The following is a 16,860-nucleotide window of genomic DNA, read 5'->3' as shown; positions in this document are numbered from 1 at the left end:
TCCAAAGTAGTATTACTGGAAATATTAAATAATTTATTTTAGAAGCTCTCCACGTTGACAATGCCTATCAAACAATCCAATACTACTGCTTTGAAAACTAAAAAAAGACAAAGTACCACCATTCAAAAGCCTTTCCCTAGAAACTTACGTTTTTTTCATTTGCTTCTGGCCTCTTCTTTTTGGGCTCTCATTTTCAGATTCACTACTTGCCTTTAATTGAAAAGAAAGAAAATTAGGTTGTAGGCTTCACTCTGGACTGTCTCCTCAAGGGCGCAACCGAAACACATGCACACGGTCTGAGCTCAGACACAGCTCGACTGCTCTTTCACTGCAGCACTGGAAGGATGCTTTGGTGCGATGGGGCTGCAAAAGAGCAGCCAGCTGCCCAGCACCATTCCCTCTGCGCCACCTCAGCTGCAGGGTTAGTGCCGCTGTGCTCGCAGCATGAAGAAGGTAAATCTGCAGAAAGGATGGAGAGCTCTACTACATCTGTTCTGGAGTCCCTGAGCTTGGGATGCGCAAGGCTGCGACCCACCTACCCCTCAGCATCAACCTCCAATACCTGGCAGATGCCGTCTCAGTGGCAGCAGTGGCCAAGGAGTCCTGCAGTGTGTACAATACCCCATGGATTACAAAACCACAGCATGAATTTAACCCACCAAACCTTGCACTGCCCGGCACCGGAAGCAAAATGTACCCCAGAGAGAGGGCAGCTCAGCTGCTGCTACCTCTGCCTATGGTGCAAGGCGAGCATCACTCCTGCCTGAGGGTTCAGAATCAGGCAGCAGCTCAGGCAGCAGCATGACTTTGTGCTTTCTGGACAGCACTTTCAGGGCCTGACGCAGTGCTGAGGCTCAGCTATTTTACAAGGCTTTTAACTGAAAGTGCAGCAGCCGAATGTAGTTTTGTGAGCGCCCATACTTGCCATTTCAGAAGGAATCCTGCAATATTTGGGGGTGTTCAGGCTTAGTGTCTGTGATTGCAGAAACTTTTTCAGGCACACAAATGCATTATGATCTCTGCCTTCATTAGAGAAACTTCCTATAAGGAAGGAATTTCTTATAAAAAGACAGTATTCTCATCACAAGAGTGTCCTCGGTTTCCTAAGTTGCCGAGGACCTGACTGGGTCAGAGCCATGCCCTGCTGCTTTGCTTCCTTCTAATCCTCCAGTCTCCACCAGTGAAGTCGCTCTGGCTAAATATATCTAGAGATATTCTAACTACTTGATGTACTATTTTAAATGTGGGTGTCATTAACTCCTACAGACCAAGATAGCTCAAAAAAACCCTGAAAACCTTTAGGCGGGTTGTACACAACCCCATTTTTGTAAAAACTAGTCAACTGTAAAAACAGATTATCACACAAATAACGCCCCTCAACCAACAGATGACTTAGTCTTATACACTTGCCCCAGAAAACACAAATTTGCATGGAGAAAACTGAAGAAACCAACGTGAGATTTCTAAAGGAGTATTAAAACGATAGAAGTGGCCTCCAAGACTGCTTGCTCTACACGCTTATTGGAAATCTTCCATTTCATACTGCTTTTTGCTGCAGCATTCAGCTTTAGCTCTAGGTGATGCCTGTCCATCACCATGGGTACCTCAGTTTGCATCTCCTGGTACGCCCACAACCCTCCTAGCTACAGCCAGCAAAGCTTACAGCCGAGAGCTGTTCACTCAAGTATTCTGTGAAATGGTGTGAGCTGCAGCATGAAAAATGTCAAGGCTCTGGAGGGCTGTCCCCCCCCACTTTCTTTCTGCATCCTTTATCTCCATTTTCCAGTTTCCCTTCCACCAACAGAAATCTCCTCCTCCCTTTATCAGTGTTTCCATTCAAATATACTGAAATACTGAATGCCACATTAGACCAAGAGCTTTGCTGAATTTCACAGTGGTTTGGTGTCAGATTTACAAGTGACACAATAACACCTTTTGCACTGTATCTCATTACAAACGCGTGTTCATCCACCTGTTTCACGGCCCTGTATGAAATCCCTGTCTCATAGACCAAGCATCCAGGAAGCAGGTGACTGGTGAGCATCACGGAGAGCCCTACCTACCCTTGCAACATAAGCTAAGCATTCCACAGAGTTCAGTTTCAACACAGCAAAGTTTAAAAGTCCTCAGTTTTCTTTTTCTCTTTTAATCTCTTATCCGCTTTCTGAAGTATGCTGCTTTGCCATTCCAACTTTTGAGAGCTGCCCCTCAATGCACATTTACTTTTTGCTGTCCTTTGGCAAGCCACCAGTAAAGAGAGGTGGATTTCTCTTCTGCTCTGCGTCAGACAAGATGAGATTTGGAGAAAACCAAATACAACCTTTGACTCTTTGAAAGTAACTCCACTTCTTTGCCAAAATCCCATTTTCTAAGTTTCTAGTGACCATTTTCCTAATGCCTCTAACTCTCCCTCTGCTCTGTTGCTATCTCTACGAAGCTGATGCTCATCTCTTAATGACTCGTCTTTTCCTCACCTCTTTTCTGCCTTGAAAAATTTAGCTTGTGACTGCAATTCAGCCGCCTTCAGTTATGTTTTTTCAAAGACACCATTGTCTTTTTTGGATTTGTGTCAAGCCCAGCTCTATCTCCTCTGACACAGCCAGTCCCCAGCCTGAGTCATCTGCCTGCCTTGTGCTCCCACATCCTCCCTGCCTGAGTGCTGGGAAGCGCCGTGCCTGCAGCCCCGCGCCCAGCCGCTGGTGACTCAGCCTTTCCTCCCCACTCCCTCGCCTACCACAGACCAATGTCGCCTTCTCACCAACTCCTCCTGGCTTCCTGACCCTGGGGTGCCAGGCTCCAACCCCTGGCTGAAAGCTGCTTTCTACCATTTTATACATAAAGAATAATAGACTTTTTTTTTAAAGCTTAAGCTCATTTTAGCAACCTCTTAATTCCACTTAAATCCACATTTCAGGACCCAGCTGCAAAACTCTATGCTGACTTGCTCAAATCAGCCCAAGGGTGAGATTTGCACCCCTGCCTTGGACTCTGCAGCACAAACAGAGCTTGTGCTTGTAACACTCCATTATCAACATCAACCCACAGGCTTGGGCTGGCGGTAAATTCCTCGATTAAGGAAGCGCAGACGATAACCAGGACACTGGGAGCACGCCAGGTCCAGAGCATGCACCTGAGGTCCCGTCTGCACTCCAGCCTGCCACCTACCATCATCAGGAAGCAGACCGGTTGGGAAATCGCATGCAACTTGAATTTTAATAACATCATCTCCCTGAATGACACAAGCTAAGCTGACAAAATCCGTCTCCAAGTCCCCACCAGGGGTTTTGTCAGCCAAGCAAGAGATGCCAGGTGCACACTCCTCGCTCTCAGGGCCTGAGTACCAGCACTGGTAAAACTCTGCTGGGCTCAGGCTGCCCCTCCAGGGTGCTGCTGCTGTGGCCAAGGAGAAAGATGACTTGCCTTCCCTAGTTCCCCTTCCCCTACCAAACACTATAAACATGCCCAGCTTATTCCTGCACCACTACTTCCAACTGGACTAGGAACTGGTCTCTTACAATTTACTTTCCCCACCTCCAGCTGAAGGGATCAGCCTCCCCACTCGTCAATGACACCTCCCATCTGATTTATTCTCTTTCCCAGCACTTAAAAATGCACGCACTTTTACTAGATTAATTATGCTGCATTTTGCTGCAGAGCAGTGCTGTACAAAACATAATGATGCTGCGTACGTAGCACCAAGCAGGGCAACGCAGCAGCAGCTTTAATGTTCTGGTCCTACAGACTGTCTACAAGAGTCCTCACTGCTGGCTCAGGGCAGGAGAAAGAGACTCAAGGCCATAGGCATGGTGCAGGCAAGCCTCTTGAGCTCATGCTGCCTAGTAGGAGAGATGAAGGCTTGCTTAAACAGAGGCAAGAAAAATTTCAGACTAAAGTCAAAGTGAGGATTTGCTCATTTCAGGCTTAACAGAGGCCCAGGTCCAGTGCTCCAGAAAAGCTGGAGAATCTGAGCTTGCTGGGTTAGTTTTCTTATGTCTGCTGAAGTTCTCTCTCCCGGTGATACCGGTAGTGTTTGAACCTTCCTCAAAGACATGAGGCAAGCATTAATCAAAATGCAAATGAGCAGAATTTTTTTTTTAAATAATTAAATCAACTGTATTTTGGGAACACCTCTGGTGCATGACTCGCAAAGATGCACCGTGACATTTGTTACTAACTCCAATCTCAAACCATCCTTTTCATAGCAAAAGGGCTGTGTCTGTTTTGGGCACATTTATTTCTTGACTGCCCCAGAATACTCTGAAAGGCACCTGGCTCTGCACGTCTCACTTCCCCTGGCTGAAACCTGAAGCTGATTTATTAACTGCAAAGAAAACGCATGGGCAAGTACTGTTTTTACTAAAAATCTCACATGTGCTCTTATTCCTGGATACAGCTCTAGTCCTCTGAGCAGCTCTGTACCCCTATGCAAAACTGCACTTTCGCTTCCTGATCTTTCAGCCCACGCCTCAGTATTGATCGCAAGTTATCACCCTCTCTGACTGCAGCTCAGAGACCTCTACAACGTGCCCAGTGGCCTCCGGGCAGTTCCCAGAAGGCAATCATTTCTAACACAGAAAAAACCCTGCCCAAACTGCTGGTCTCAGAGGACAGACTAGCGATTGAACAGTGCCCCAAACACTGAACCACCTCCACCTACGCGCGATCTCCCCTGACCAGGGTGAGTCACAGGGCAGCGCTCAGGGAGGTGCAATGGCTGATTCTTGTTCTGCCCTCTGAGCCTGCCACGCTGCCTGGGCAATGCTGTTTGCTAATACTGCAGAGAAGCGTTAGGGAAGAAGGCAATTAAAAGCCCCTAGACACTGTGCTGGAAGTCCCAAGCAGCAAGCGACAAGGGCAGGTCACTCTGGCGACAGGATTAACCCTGTAAAGGTAAAAAGCAATCTTAAGAGGTGTCAAGCGCCTTGGGTCTCTGCCAGCTCCAGCAGCAGCAAGGAATGCTCAGCACCATGCAGGCTCGAGCTACGCTATTTCCTCTCTCTTGGCGTTTAGGTCTTCCAAAAGCAAGACTTTCCATCATCTCCTCCTGCTCTTTGCGAGGCCCCAGCACTGTGCTCCTGACACGTCACACCCTCCATCAGACTCTGCTGCAGATGGGAGTTGCCCTATGGGGACCGGTCAGCGTTGCTTTGGGAGAGAGGGGGGAAATGGGTGGTCCAATTTTGTTAATGTCGGCTTTCTCTTTCACGAAAGTGGCAGTGGGGTCATTTGGAGGACTTTTTTTTTTTTGTTTTTTACAATATTTTGTGGTATAGCAAAGTTTTTACATCTCGGAATTTTTTTTTTTTTAATCTTTATCGTACCTTAAGTAGTAGGAAATAAAGATATCGAAAAAGAAAACAACATTTGCAAAACCACGTAATATTGTAAAACAAAAAAAGACGGGACTTACCTGAGCCCCTAACAGGGCACTCGGGTCTGCAGCGGAGGTCTGTGGTGGGTGTGACATCGCCAGCACAGTGCATGCCGGGGCATCGCACAGAGAGGTGGCCAGCGAGCCTGGGCTTTGCCGAACTTGAAAAGGAAAACAAAAGCTAAGTCAATGATGTGCCCCGCGCCCCTTCCTAACCTGCTGCTATGCGGGACATCCAGCACAGGAGTCTGGGGAGGCAGGCGGTGGCACTGGGAATGCCACAAGGCTCAACGATAACGCACCAGAGCAAGGAGCCAGAGACCTGTGTCTGCCGCACGCCTCGGACCCCTCGAGCATCCAAACACATACTTCGGCGGTGACGCACAAACAGCCTGGCTGCCGGAGCGCTCCACTGGGCTCCGCTCTGCTGAAAATCTGGCTACTTTTCTTCAGATTCCCAACCATGTTTCTGTACCTACCTTTAAGCCCCAAACTTTCCTTTCGGTCTAAGCCTCTCTGGTTTTCTTTCCCCCCTGCTATAGCTACTCAGCCTTCCTGAAGGCCTGCAGATGAAAAGCTGTATGCAGAAAGCCTGTTTGATGTAAATGAAGGTGGCAACTAATTCCTGCACCTTCAGGAAAAAAAAAAACAATGTTCTGAAAAAGAAACAATTAGAAGGTTTGTCTGCCAGGTTCTGACCACTGTCACCTCCAACTGAAGCACAAAAGACTCCCCAATATTCAACCAAAGAAAAGTGATGGTTCATAAAGCTGAATACACACAAATGCATTATCAGCGTGATCGATTCCAGGATGGGCAACAATGACTGTTTTGTTGTTGTGAGGTGCTTCTGGGAAGTTTCCTTTATTCCTGGTTGGATTTGTGTTGTGTTTTGCTTTGGGTTTGTGTTTTGTTTTTTTTTTTTTTCCACAGCCTCATTCTCTCCAGGACGTTTCTACAGCAGAGCATGACTTGCATTACGCCCCATTCCAGCAATCAGATCAGTGCATGCAGATCTCAGCCCACGCAGCGTCCCGCTGACTCCAGAGGTCTCAGGCCAAGCGGATCCAACTGCAGGACTGGGACCTTAACTGCGAGCTCCAACATCCACGCACCAAGCTAGGACTTGGTGTTTACAAGGCAATGCAGACGAGACCCGCTTTTGCTTTTTGGATTTGGTTGTTTCTATATATTCAGTAATTCCTCATCTTTTTTTTTTTTCCTTACCTCATCTTTTATATTAAATCGCGATGGTTCTTGTCTGCTTCGGTTTGACCTCCTAACCCCATAAACATCAGGATATTCTTCCCACATCTGCAAAATAAACAGACCATCAGAAGGCCTGCTTCACCCCGATTATTCCTGACATTTTTAGAGAAGTTTGATGGTGAAAGTTCTTTTTTTAAGAAAAAAAATCAACATAAACCCATTAGGGAATTAGCAACCAGTGAGTAGCTGGATACTTCAAAAAAAAACTGGCTGAAAAGGATTATCATTATTTTGAGGTATTTGGTAACCCTCTGAAGCAGCATATTTTACCTCACCGTTATCTTTACAGTGGTTCATCTTTCCATCAGGGTACAAATTACTCTCCAGCTCATTCAGGCTGAAGGGCAGAGGCTGAGATAGCCAGCCTCGGCAAGCAATGGTGCTGAAGGTAAGGAGGCAACACCCTGCACGTGGAGTGGAATGCATGGACGTACCAACACAAAGGGACAATTCACTGTCACTAACAGCTTCCACCACAATTCCTTTCTGTATGGAAAACCCCACCAGCTGCCTGACGTGACATCACCAGCAGCTACTTCAGAAGTGAATTCTGTGGCCCAGCCTGGATGGCAAATGGACCGGGACACCCTGTTCTTTGGCGAGGCGAGGTGGCAGGACTGCCGGTTCTTCTCCTGAATGCACTGATGCGAATGCGGTTTGGCAGCGCAGGACATGTGGATGTGCAGAGCCGACTACTGGGAATGGTCGTGCTCTATTTGCTGTAACCAGGCCATAAATAGTTTAATACACTGTGTAGAACAGCATGCATTTGTTCTTGTTGGATGGACAGGAGGAGGGGGAGACAAGAACTGATGCCCTAAGGGACATGAATGCAGAGCTGTGTTGGTGACACAGGACACCAGAAGATTTACAGGGCAGATACAAACCACCAACAATGCCTTTCAAACACCTACACCAACAATCCCTCTCTCCCCCAGGAGCTTATCCTCTTACAGTTTTCTAAACCTATTCATTCTCCCTCTACTTCTCTCTCCCTCCAGTCCTTAAATGTCTGTGCAAGCTACTGGCAGGAGAAGGAAATCAAAATACAGTGCCAGATGTAGCAGCAACTAGAGATTGAGAGCATAATGAATACAAAGCTGCAGCCCAGCAATTTTTCTGCTGCTGTTAAAGGAGTAATGGGATAACACTGCACAGGCAGATTGTGAAGGTGTGTATCTGTCGGGCATAAGAGTACAGAGATAAATTCACATGAAAGAAAAACTCAGAATATTCCCCAAACCGTTTGAAGAACTTGTCTTTTCATCTTTTAAATGGCACAGTTTTTGGCTGAGGGATCAACTCCCATGACAAATCTGAATAGCACCTAATGCAAGTTAACCTCACCTTCATGGGTGTATCTAGACAGAAATACAAAATAAACAATAATATAATAATTAATTGCATTGGTTATTCAAGCAGAACAGGTACCAACATGCCTAGGTTAGACCTAGCTAGGGAAAACACCCATTAACAGAGAAATTAAGGAAGGGAGAGGCTTTCTTATTAGAGGGTGCCCTGACCTTTTCATGTTTCATCCATGCTAATTATCACTATGTGTATGGATGTGCTCCCTTATAGGATAATTTTTATGTTTATCATTAGGGACATGCTCTTAGAAGCCCACAGAGGAAGAGCAAGCTTCCTTCAGTCCCCACTTACCAATAGTAAAACAAATTTTAATATTGTGTTACCACAACTGCCTTATAAACACATCCTTTCTTGCCAGTCTGAACATGGGGGATTTAGCCATGACCTGAGCCAACAGCCTAGAGATTTATCAGAGGGAGAAGCTGGTAACAGAACCCTTCGCTTATCCCTCGCAAGTACATGGGGAGTGCTGGCTGAAAGCACCGTCCTTCTCAGTCTTTACATACGTAGCAACTTTCTCCATAAAACTCACTCGCATGAGCAAGCTGTGCAAAGTGCAAACCATAGCTGAGAACAGGACAGTTACACATCACAAAAAAAAAAAAACCCTGACCTAACCTGATTTTCCTCCCTCCAGGTAAACTCAGTTCACCAAGTTCCTGTCTCCAAATGGGGATTTGGGCTCCTCTTTCTCTCCTCACACCACACTGCGTTACTCGGGTGCCTCCATCCCTTACGGAAAGCAGGTACCCAAGGCACAGTTTCTGCACTGGGCAGGTGCTCACCAGAGGGACCCCACATGCATTCAACACCTGCAATCCCTTTTCCTCCTGCACAGCAACAGGTAGAAGGCAAACCTGGCTATTTTTTTTTTTTGGGGGGGGGGGGGGGGGTATTACTAGGGGGTAAGCTGGAAAGCTGCAGAAAAAAACTCCAAAACACACAAAGAACCACTGTTCTGGACATAATAAATAATAAAAGTTAAATAGCTTTTTTCCTCCTCCTCTCCTTTTTTTTGCCCCCCTTTATTTTTTTTCAGAGGAAGACAGTGATGGAAACAAACCGAAGCAGCCGAAATCCTAGACAAGCACTTTCCTGATTTTATATCACATGGGGAAGCTTTACTACTTCTGAGGGGGAGGACAGACAGGAGAGAGGAATGGAAAGACAGAGGGAGAGGATGAAAAGACAGGGTCATGTGTCAATGACAGGCGCCTGCCCCCATGCGTACCAATCAGCCCCATTGCTTCCTATGTGGCGCCCATCAAACGCACAAGCTCCTGCTCACAAGGATGACAGCAGCAGGTCACAAGCACACAGACCAAACAGCCAACAAGTGACCTGGGGACACCAGAGGTCAGAAGCTGTTTGGTCATCGTGCAAAGTGGCAGGGAAGTTGAGGACAGCTTTGTTAAGGTCCTGATTTCTCCCCTTTCATGGTGGGTATGGGGGTAACATGGCTATGCAGAGCAGCAGGGGCAATACCTTTTTAACATCTGCTATCCTTTCCTTCTTAGAGGCTGGTTTTTCTTTGGTTTCAGGAGGGGTCTGCTGGGATTTTGAACCCGTTGATTCACTTTCGGATTCAGACTGACTTTCAGAGGACTCCGAGCTGCTGTTTGACTCGCTGCCCTGCTCACTTTCAGACTGGCTTGCAGAGTCAGAGCCAGAGGCTTCTTCAGATGCTGAGTGACTGATGGTAGAGAAAGAAGAGATTACATTTTAACTGTACTGTCACAGCTTTCAAATACGCAGCAAGCAAACCTGAGCCATGTCCAAGCTACAATGACAGGCTTGGAATAACCTAAACGCAGGTGTGAACTGCACTGTCCCAAACAGGCACCCTGCACTGGGATAGTGAAGCAGAAACAATTCCTTCCCAGGACCGGCACTGAACACACGAGCAAGAGTGCAGGCTCCAAATCATTGTACACTATCTCCTGCTCATCAGCCGAAACAAGAAGGGTAGCGGTACCACGTAGAGAGGCATGAGCAATACCAGCAGCACAGGCCCTCCAGGGAGGATCTGGCTTGCTCAGAGTGAGCAATACGAAAATATATTGGAAGCTGGGGTGTCCAGAGACCATCCTGCTATATTAAAGATAAGCAGTTGCTCCATCATGGCTCTGCACCACACTCTAGTATGGCCAGTCGTTCAAAAATCCAACATCCAATTTCTGAAACAGACCAGCACTAACTACTGTATGCGTAATACTATATATTACAGTAAATATCATGTTTCTTGCAAAAATAATAAATTCAGAAACAGAGGAGCAGAAAGGAGCTTATACAGGCACGTGGCTGGGGCTGTTCCTCTTGGAAGGATTACACCAATGCTTTGAAGACTGCATTTCTCAAGCAGCCAATAATGGGAGAGCACAACATGAAATAGATATATTTCTCTCTTTTTTTTTCCTTATATTAAAATGGGTTAATATACAGAATGTTCACTTAAATGCAGGCTCCTCTACAAAACAAAGGCAGGTCAAACTATTTTAAATTACCAAAATACTCAAATACCTTTCCCCAATCACTCCAACACCTATTTTTCATTTAAAATCCAATTAAAGAAAACGGGAAACTCATTACAACACATAACATACGTCCTAGGAAGGCAGCTTTACAAATCCCACTCCGCCACAAACCAAAATGCAATGCAGCAACAACAACTGGAGCATTTCTTTCCAAGTCGCTCCTGATCTGCAGCTAGATAGATTTTGTAATATTTAAGGGCACGCTGCAGATGTAACATCATGAAAAGAAGAGTAAGAAAAACTTCGCAGAGGGAAACCAGATTTATAATTTTTCTCCTTCTGTACAAAGCTACAAAAGTAACAAGATACATGAAAAGCTCTGCTCAGATTTCACAATTCAAGAAAGAAATAATAGAAGGACAAAAGAGCAAAAGCATATGTACAGTTATATACAGTTCTACAGAAATCAACGCACGCTGTAGGGATGGGATCACTAGAGTCAGCTGCTATTCATAGGTATAGCCACATGGAAATCGGGCTAATTTACACCATGGAAATAAGTTTTCCGCTCTCAGATAAAAATCCTTAAGGTATCTGTGAAATCTAACAGGGCTGGCCCCCAGCAGCTCGTGCACCAGCAGAGCTGCTCCTGCCTCCCCGCGCAGCGGCCCAGCTCCCGGCTGCTGTCTCCCAGGGAGCGGGCAGAGGGCAGCAGCCGAGCGCCGCGGGAACCTGCTCCAGAAATCCCTCCAGCGCAGGGCGCACAGCCAGGCTCCCAGCCGCCATTTTACAGCCATCCCTCTTCCACCATCTTGAGATTGTGTTGCAGTGGCAGCTGCTGCTCTGGGTCTGCCACAAGTCCTAAAATGGAAGGGTGCAGCACACGCCAGGAAAAAAGAGCGAGCGGTAAGCGACACTTTCTAAGGTTGAAGCAACAGAAACGGAGCCTTTTCAGGAAGGAGCAGAGGGTGAGCTGTCACCAGTAGTTGCTGGTTTCACCATCCCAGCTTGGTTTTGAAGGAAACGAGGGTATCGCATTGCTCACTCCTAGCAGGACTGGAAAGTCAAGTTGAACTAGCATCCTTCCAGGCCACCCTATCTCCTGCTGTCCCACTCCTACCCGAGGCAACCAAAGCATAGAGCTGTCTTGCTACACCCTGCGGCTGCCTGTCCCTTCCTCTAGGTCTTCTGCAGCTTCCAGTTCCCTCTTCCCCACCATGGCCCTCCATCGCTGTGCTCTCCTGCTATGCCCCACTGCAGCGCCATCCACTCACATCTCTCCCTGCTCGCCTGCTGCCCTGCAGGTCTCCGCGGTTTCTCATGGAGCACATCCGCAGATCTGACATCTGCTCCCAACACCCCACTCAACCACATCGCTTTGCAACCAAGTCTACTTAGAGTGATACTCCACTGGAGAATTTTCAGAGTTCCAGGTTTTTTTTCAAGAAAACCAAGGGAATTTTATTAGGAAGCATTGCCACACCACTCAAGGAAACGATGCTCCAGCAGCTCTAGGGACAGCCGGTTTCCACGGGCAGGTCTTGGCAGGACACCATCCCGCAGAGCCTCCTGCGGAGACGGGGACTCGACCTCTGTGAAAGAATGGGATCTGGAGGCATCCAAACCTCTACGGTCACAACGCAAAGTGGCAACATCAGGCTCTCGCTGAGTCATGTTGGCGTCCCATGTTCCACAGGGACACACGAAAGAGGAAGACACTTTTCTTCAATCAGTTTTATTAGCAATAGCTGGAAGAAATTATAACAACCCAGGCTAGATTGAGGCCAGACAGCTTTGGCAGTATTTGTTTAAAGGCAGAACAGTAATTACTGGCCTCCTCCCACTCTGGAGATCTTTGTTTCTCAAGGCCCTAAGCTTTATTTCAAGAACACAGGAACACCGCCTTCCCGCACACCAATAGCCATAATTCATATGCTTTATCCACAACATTATCTGGACACTATAATTCTTTTTTTCCAAGATGTGACCTGTGTCATCTGAAAAGAGGGCAACTCCTCTAGCGACAGAGACAGATGTCATACACATCTGCACACACAGGTATGCACACGCCTGCCCTAAGGAAAGAAATGTAGATGCGAAGCGGTATGTCCTTTTGAAGGCTGTTGCAAATTATTATTTTTAATAAACAACCTGTTATCAAGGCAAAAGGATATGTGCTTGTTTTTATACATTGATAGAATTAAAAAAAAAAAAAGAGAAATGAAAGGCTAATTCTATAAAATAATCCTTTCTAACTATCACCAAGACAATCAGGAAGCACTGCTACCTGTCACGCAGAATCACACACTGGTAGGGGTTGGAAGGGACCTCTCGGGACCACCTCAACCAACCCCCCTCTTGAGCAGGCACACCCAGAGCAGGGGGCACAGGACCACGTCCAGGTGTGTTTTGAATATTTCCAGAGAAGGAGACTCCACAGCCTCCCTGGGCAGCCTGTGCCTCTGCTCTGGCACCCTCAAAGCAAAGAAGTTTTTCCTCATATTTAAGAGGAACTTCCTATGTTCCAACTTGTGCCCATTGCCCCTTGGTCTGTCATTGGGCACCACTGAAAAGAGTCCAGTCCCATCTTCTTGACACCCACCCTTTAGATATTGATAAGCACTGATAAGAACCCCCTCAGTCTTCTCTTCTCCAGGCTGAAGAAACCCAGGTCTCAGCCTTTCCCCATAAGAGAGATGCTCCAGTCCCGACCATCTTCCTAGCTCTCCACTGGACTCTCTCCAGTGGTTCCCTGTCTGTCAACAGAATATAAAGGATTAGCAACATTATGTCAAGTGAGGCCTTACACTGCACGTAACTGGAGATTTAAGTCCTCTTTTCAGAAGCTACTTTTGGAATCTGCCCTGCTTTAATGCTCCTAAGTTCACACCCAAACAAGACCTACTTTCAATAGAACTATAAGGGGGGATAAGCTATAATTGTCACAAAATCATGATTCAGCTAGTCCAACTCCCTTCCAAATTCAGCAGAAAAATGCCTGTGAACATCAAGAAAGCTACAGTTGGACTGTTAGTAACTCCCTTGAAGTGAGAAACTTATAAAAACTGAGATCTGCTAAGCGTCAGCCAAGTATGTTCCCCTGGTTTCTAAGAAATACTTCAGGCTATAATTCTGTTTCAATTAAGAGCCTTCTCCTGACTTGAGGGGTAAGAAAACCAAATCATCCCTTTCCAAGAAGGGCATGTTCCTTCCAAGAAATAAGTAGCTGAACGGCAGTGATAAGACCCTTTACAATCAAGCATCTAAGTTTACAAGGCAATTACAGCATGCCTGAAGCCTCCAACCTTAGAGTTTTAATATTTCACGTATGACTTCATTTTCTAGATCATCTTTGCTAACAGCAACAAAACATTTTATAAGCCCTCAACAAGTACAAACAGTGTATGTTTCCAGAACGTGCAAGACAAGCTGAAAAAATGACCCAATATGGGTTTCTGGAACCAAGAGCTGACAAGGGAATGGCTCTAGCTGGGGCCATTCTGCCCCAGACTTTAACATTTGGCTTTTGATGGATAGAACTTGACTTCAGCCAGAGGGATCAAGAAGGATTAATGACCCAAGACCCTCCCACAAACCAAGCTCCTCCTAGCATTAAGAATTGTTGTGAACATTTTAAATCTAAACAAGTTTGAATCCAAACAGCAGTGCTCCACTGGGCCTCACAAGCTCACCAGGGTCTCAGCACCAGTGAAATCACCCCGTGCAGACTCGGTACTATTCCTGTGGGTAACTGACACCCAGGTCTCCAAACAGGTCTCGCCTTGCTGCCACCAAAAGGCTATCGGCAGTTAGCCGGGAGACACCCCCTTCCCTCTCCCAACCATCCTCACTCTGCAGCCCATGCGCCCAGTACTCACCTCATGCTTTTGCCAGCAGTGACTGGGCCACTGGACTCCTCCATGAGCCACCTGAACCTGACAGCACATTAGAAGACTAGCCCAGAGAAACAGCAAAATAGGTCTCTGCCGGCTTAGCGAGCAAGATAAGAAGCAAGCCTTTATGGGAACTGGGAACAGTGGAAGTACACTACATTTGGTAGCACAGACAAGTTGCAGAGGAGAAAAGGGGCAAGCAAGACCCCAATTTTGGGGCAGCAGCAAGCCAGCTGCAAGCCAGCTGCTCAGTTTGGCCACCCCTGGGTCCTCAACATCCCTCTCTGGCAGAGCCAAGCCAACTGTCTGCCAACAGCCCAAACATTCCAATCCCATGGCAACCTTCAAATATACACAAGTCGGGTCATGTGACAGAACCACAGGTCAGCCCAGTGCACCTGCTGCCGTACGGTCCTGCCGACCCACGACACAGCAGCGGGCAGCCGAGCTGAGACTCCCTGAAGTGAGCAGGATGTCTTTTCCAGACCAGGTGTACCTGTCAGATCCAGCTCCACCAGTAAAAGGCTTCTTGTCCCCTGTAGCTCTTCAGCAAGGACTCCCAGCCTCACCCGTCCACTGGCTGCACCAGCTCTAGATTTACGCTAAACCACAGATCAGCAAAGCCATCAGAGGCTACCAATTTAAAACTATTTGAACAAATATGTCTTCCTAAAGTAACCTACATGCAAACTGTTGTACATGCAAAGGGACAGTGACAAACCATGGAAGACGCTAACACACTGACCCAGATGGATACTGTGGTGCTGTTCAACATTTCCTTTGAATATTTGATCTATAAATGTGATGTTCCCTGTTATTATAAACATATACGAAATGCCTACATATATTGCAAATAAAAACATTCGCCACCAGTTAATGTTGATGCACACACCCAAGTCACACGGTAGCTGTAAAAAGCACCAAACACATTAAATTTCTCCTCTAGGCCAAACAAGTCAGGGATAACGACACAAGACTGATTCTGGCCACAGATGATCTGATGAAGAGAGAATAACGTTTGGTAGAGGGGATAATACGTGAACCACATGAGCAAATAGCCAAGCCACGGCCATACAGACAGTACGTGGGGCTTGCAGCACAGCTAAGTGAATGACACTCAGATTGTGATACTGACGATAGATTCATTCCTAGCTTTTTTGAGTTCCCTTTATTTTATTCGGAAAGTCTACTAAAAAGTGATTGGTGCCTGCCTGTCTCCCAAGGCAAAGATTTTCTGAGTGATAAGAGTTGGGAAGTGTCAGTCAATGCAACAGCTTTTCCCAACTTATTTCCTGCAGGCAAAGGGGGGAAGGGAGGGAAGGAAATATTCCTGCTCTCTACCATCTGTACCCATGTGCAATTGTATTTCTAACAATTATCTGTCTCAAAGCAGGAACTTAAACTGGAATATACTAAACACAGGCAGGCTCTTCATACTATCTAGAAGTGAAGTCTCAAAAAACTTTCAATACTCACAATATAATTTGGCCAACTCTGGGCAGGCTTTCAAGGGGCACAAACACTTGCAAGGTTTCAGGGTTGCCCCTGCCAGATAACAAACATGTCTTTCAAAAAACCAGAGAAATATTTCCTCAACCTCATTTTGTGACTGGCAACTATTTTTGTTCTTAAATAGGCAAGTGAGAAGAGTTACCATGGAGAACATACACATTTTCCACATGTGACTGCAAACCTTCCTTGCAGAAGATGGGTGTTAATTACATTTACAGAGCACTAGGCACAATAGGGCCATCGTGCTACTGTAACAACTGAGGGATTATGCACTCAGCAGGTATCCTATCTGAATAACCATCTGAATTGGGTTGTGCAGGGTTTGCAGCCTCACTCAGAGGAAGGGGAGGAGGCAGCAGGAAATCTTAACACACACTCTGGCCACTGCTACATGCCCCAGCACAAGACTCCCAAATGCCAAAGGCAAAGCAATCCTGAGCACAGAGTGAGCTAAATATATCCCTCACTGCTCTGCTGCAGCTGCCTGCGAAGCACATTGGGCTATCTTGAATGACAAGTATTTTCCAAAAGTGGGTTTTTTTCCCCTCCACTACAAAGACACCACATTATGCTTGCATAAGCAAGCAAAACGAGCAGTTCATTCATGATTGGGAGAGTTGGCGCTCTCGCTCTCTGATCTTTGAGCCAGAGGCTGAAAATGCCCGGGATGTTCAGTGAGAAAAGAAAAAAAAAAAAAAACCAGCACAGGCAGGGACAAAAGGAGTCAAAATCTCTCGGCTTGATTAAGGAGCACCATTGAGAATCTCCAAAGGCAGCATCCTTCCCCTTCCCTGCACAGAAAGGGAAGGACAATTGCAGTTCTCAGGGTTTTGGAAAGGGCCCATCTCCCCCTCCCCAGGAAAGTGGCGGAGCATTTCAGTACTCACATCCACCATCCACGGGAGGACCCAAGCTGGCCCCTGGCAGCACCCACCCCTGAGAACCTCCTCATAGCACCGCAGTGAAAGGA

General features: G+C 46.7%; 1 protein-coding gene across 10 annotated transcripts in view; it reads right to left on the bottom strand.

The window, feature by feature from the left end:
- The window catches only part of CHD2 (chromodomain helicase DNA binding protein 2), a 73,638-nt gene that overhangs the window by 32,373 nt on the left and 24,405 nt on the right, over positions 1 to 16,860 (bottom strand). For 4 of the 10 annotated variants that reach the window (XM_075100624.1, XM_075100625.1, XM_075100626.1 and 1 more), the window contains 3 exons: positions 9,497 to 9,704; positions 6,599 to 6,685; positions 149 to 210 (listed from right to left, as the gene is read on the bottom strand). In XM_075100624.1, the coding sequence (XP_074956725.1) occupies positions 149 to 210; positions 6,599 to 6,685; positions 9,497 to 9,704 (357 nt within the window). Of the gene's footprint in view, positions 1 to 148; positions 211 to 5,410; positions 5,533 to 6,598; positions 6,686 to 9,496; positions 9,705 to 14,363; positions 14,687 to 16,860 lie in introns of those variants that run through there. The other 6 variants (XM_075100629.1, XM_075100630.1, XM_075100635.1 and 3 more) reach the window with 5 other exon arrangements.

Source organism: Phalacrocorax aristotelis, chromosome 7 (genome assembly GCF_949628215.1).
Source record: "Phalacrocorax aristotelis chromosome 7, bGulAri2.1, whole genome shotgun sequence".
Lineage (NCBI taxonomy): Eukaryota > Metazoa > Chordata > Aves > Suliformes > Phalacrocoracidae > Phalacrocorax > Phalacrocorax aristotelis.
This window is presented reverse-complemented; position numbering and strand designations above follow the sequence as displayed.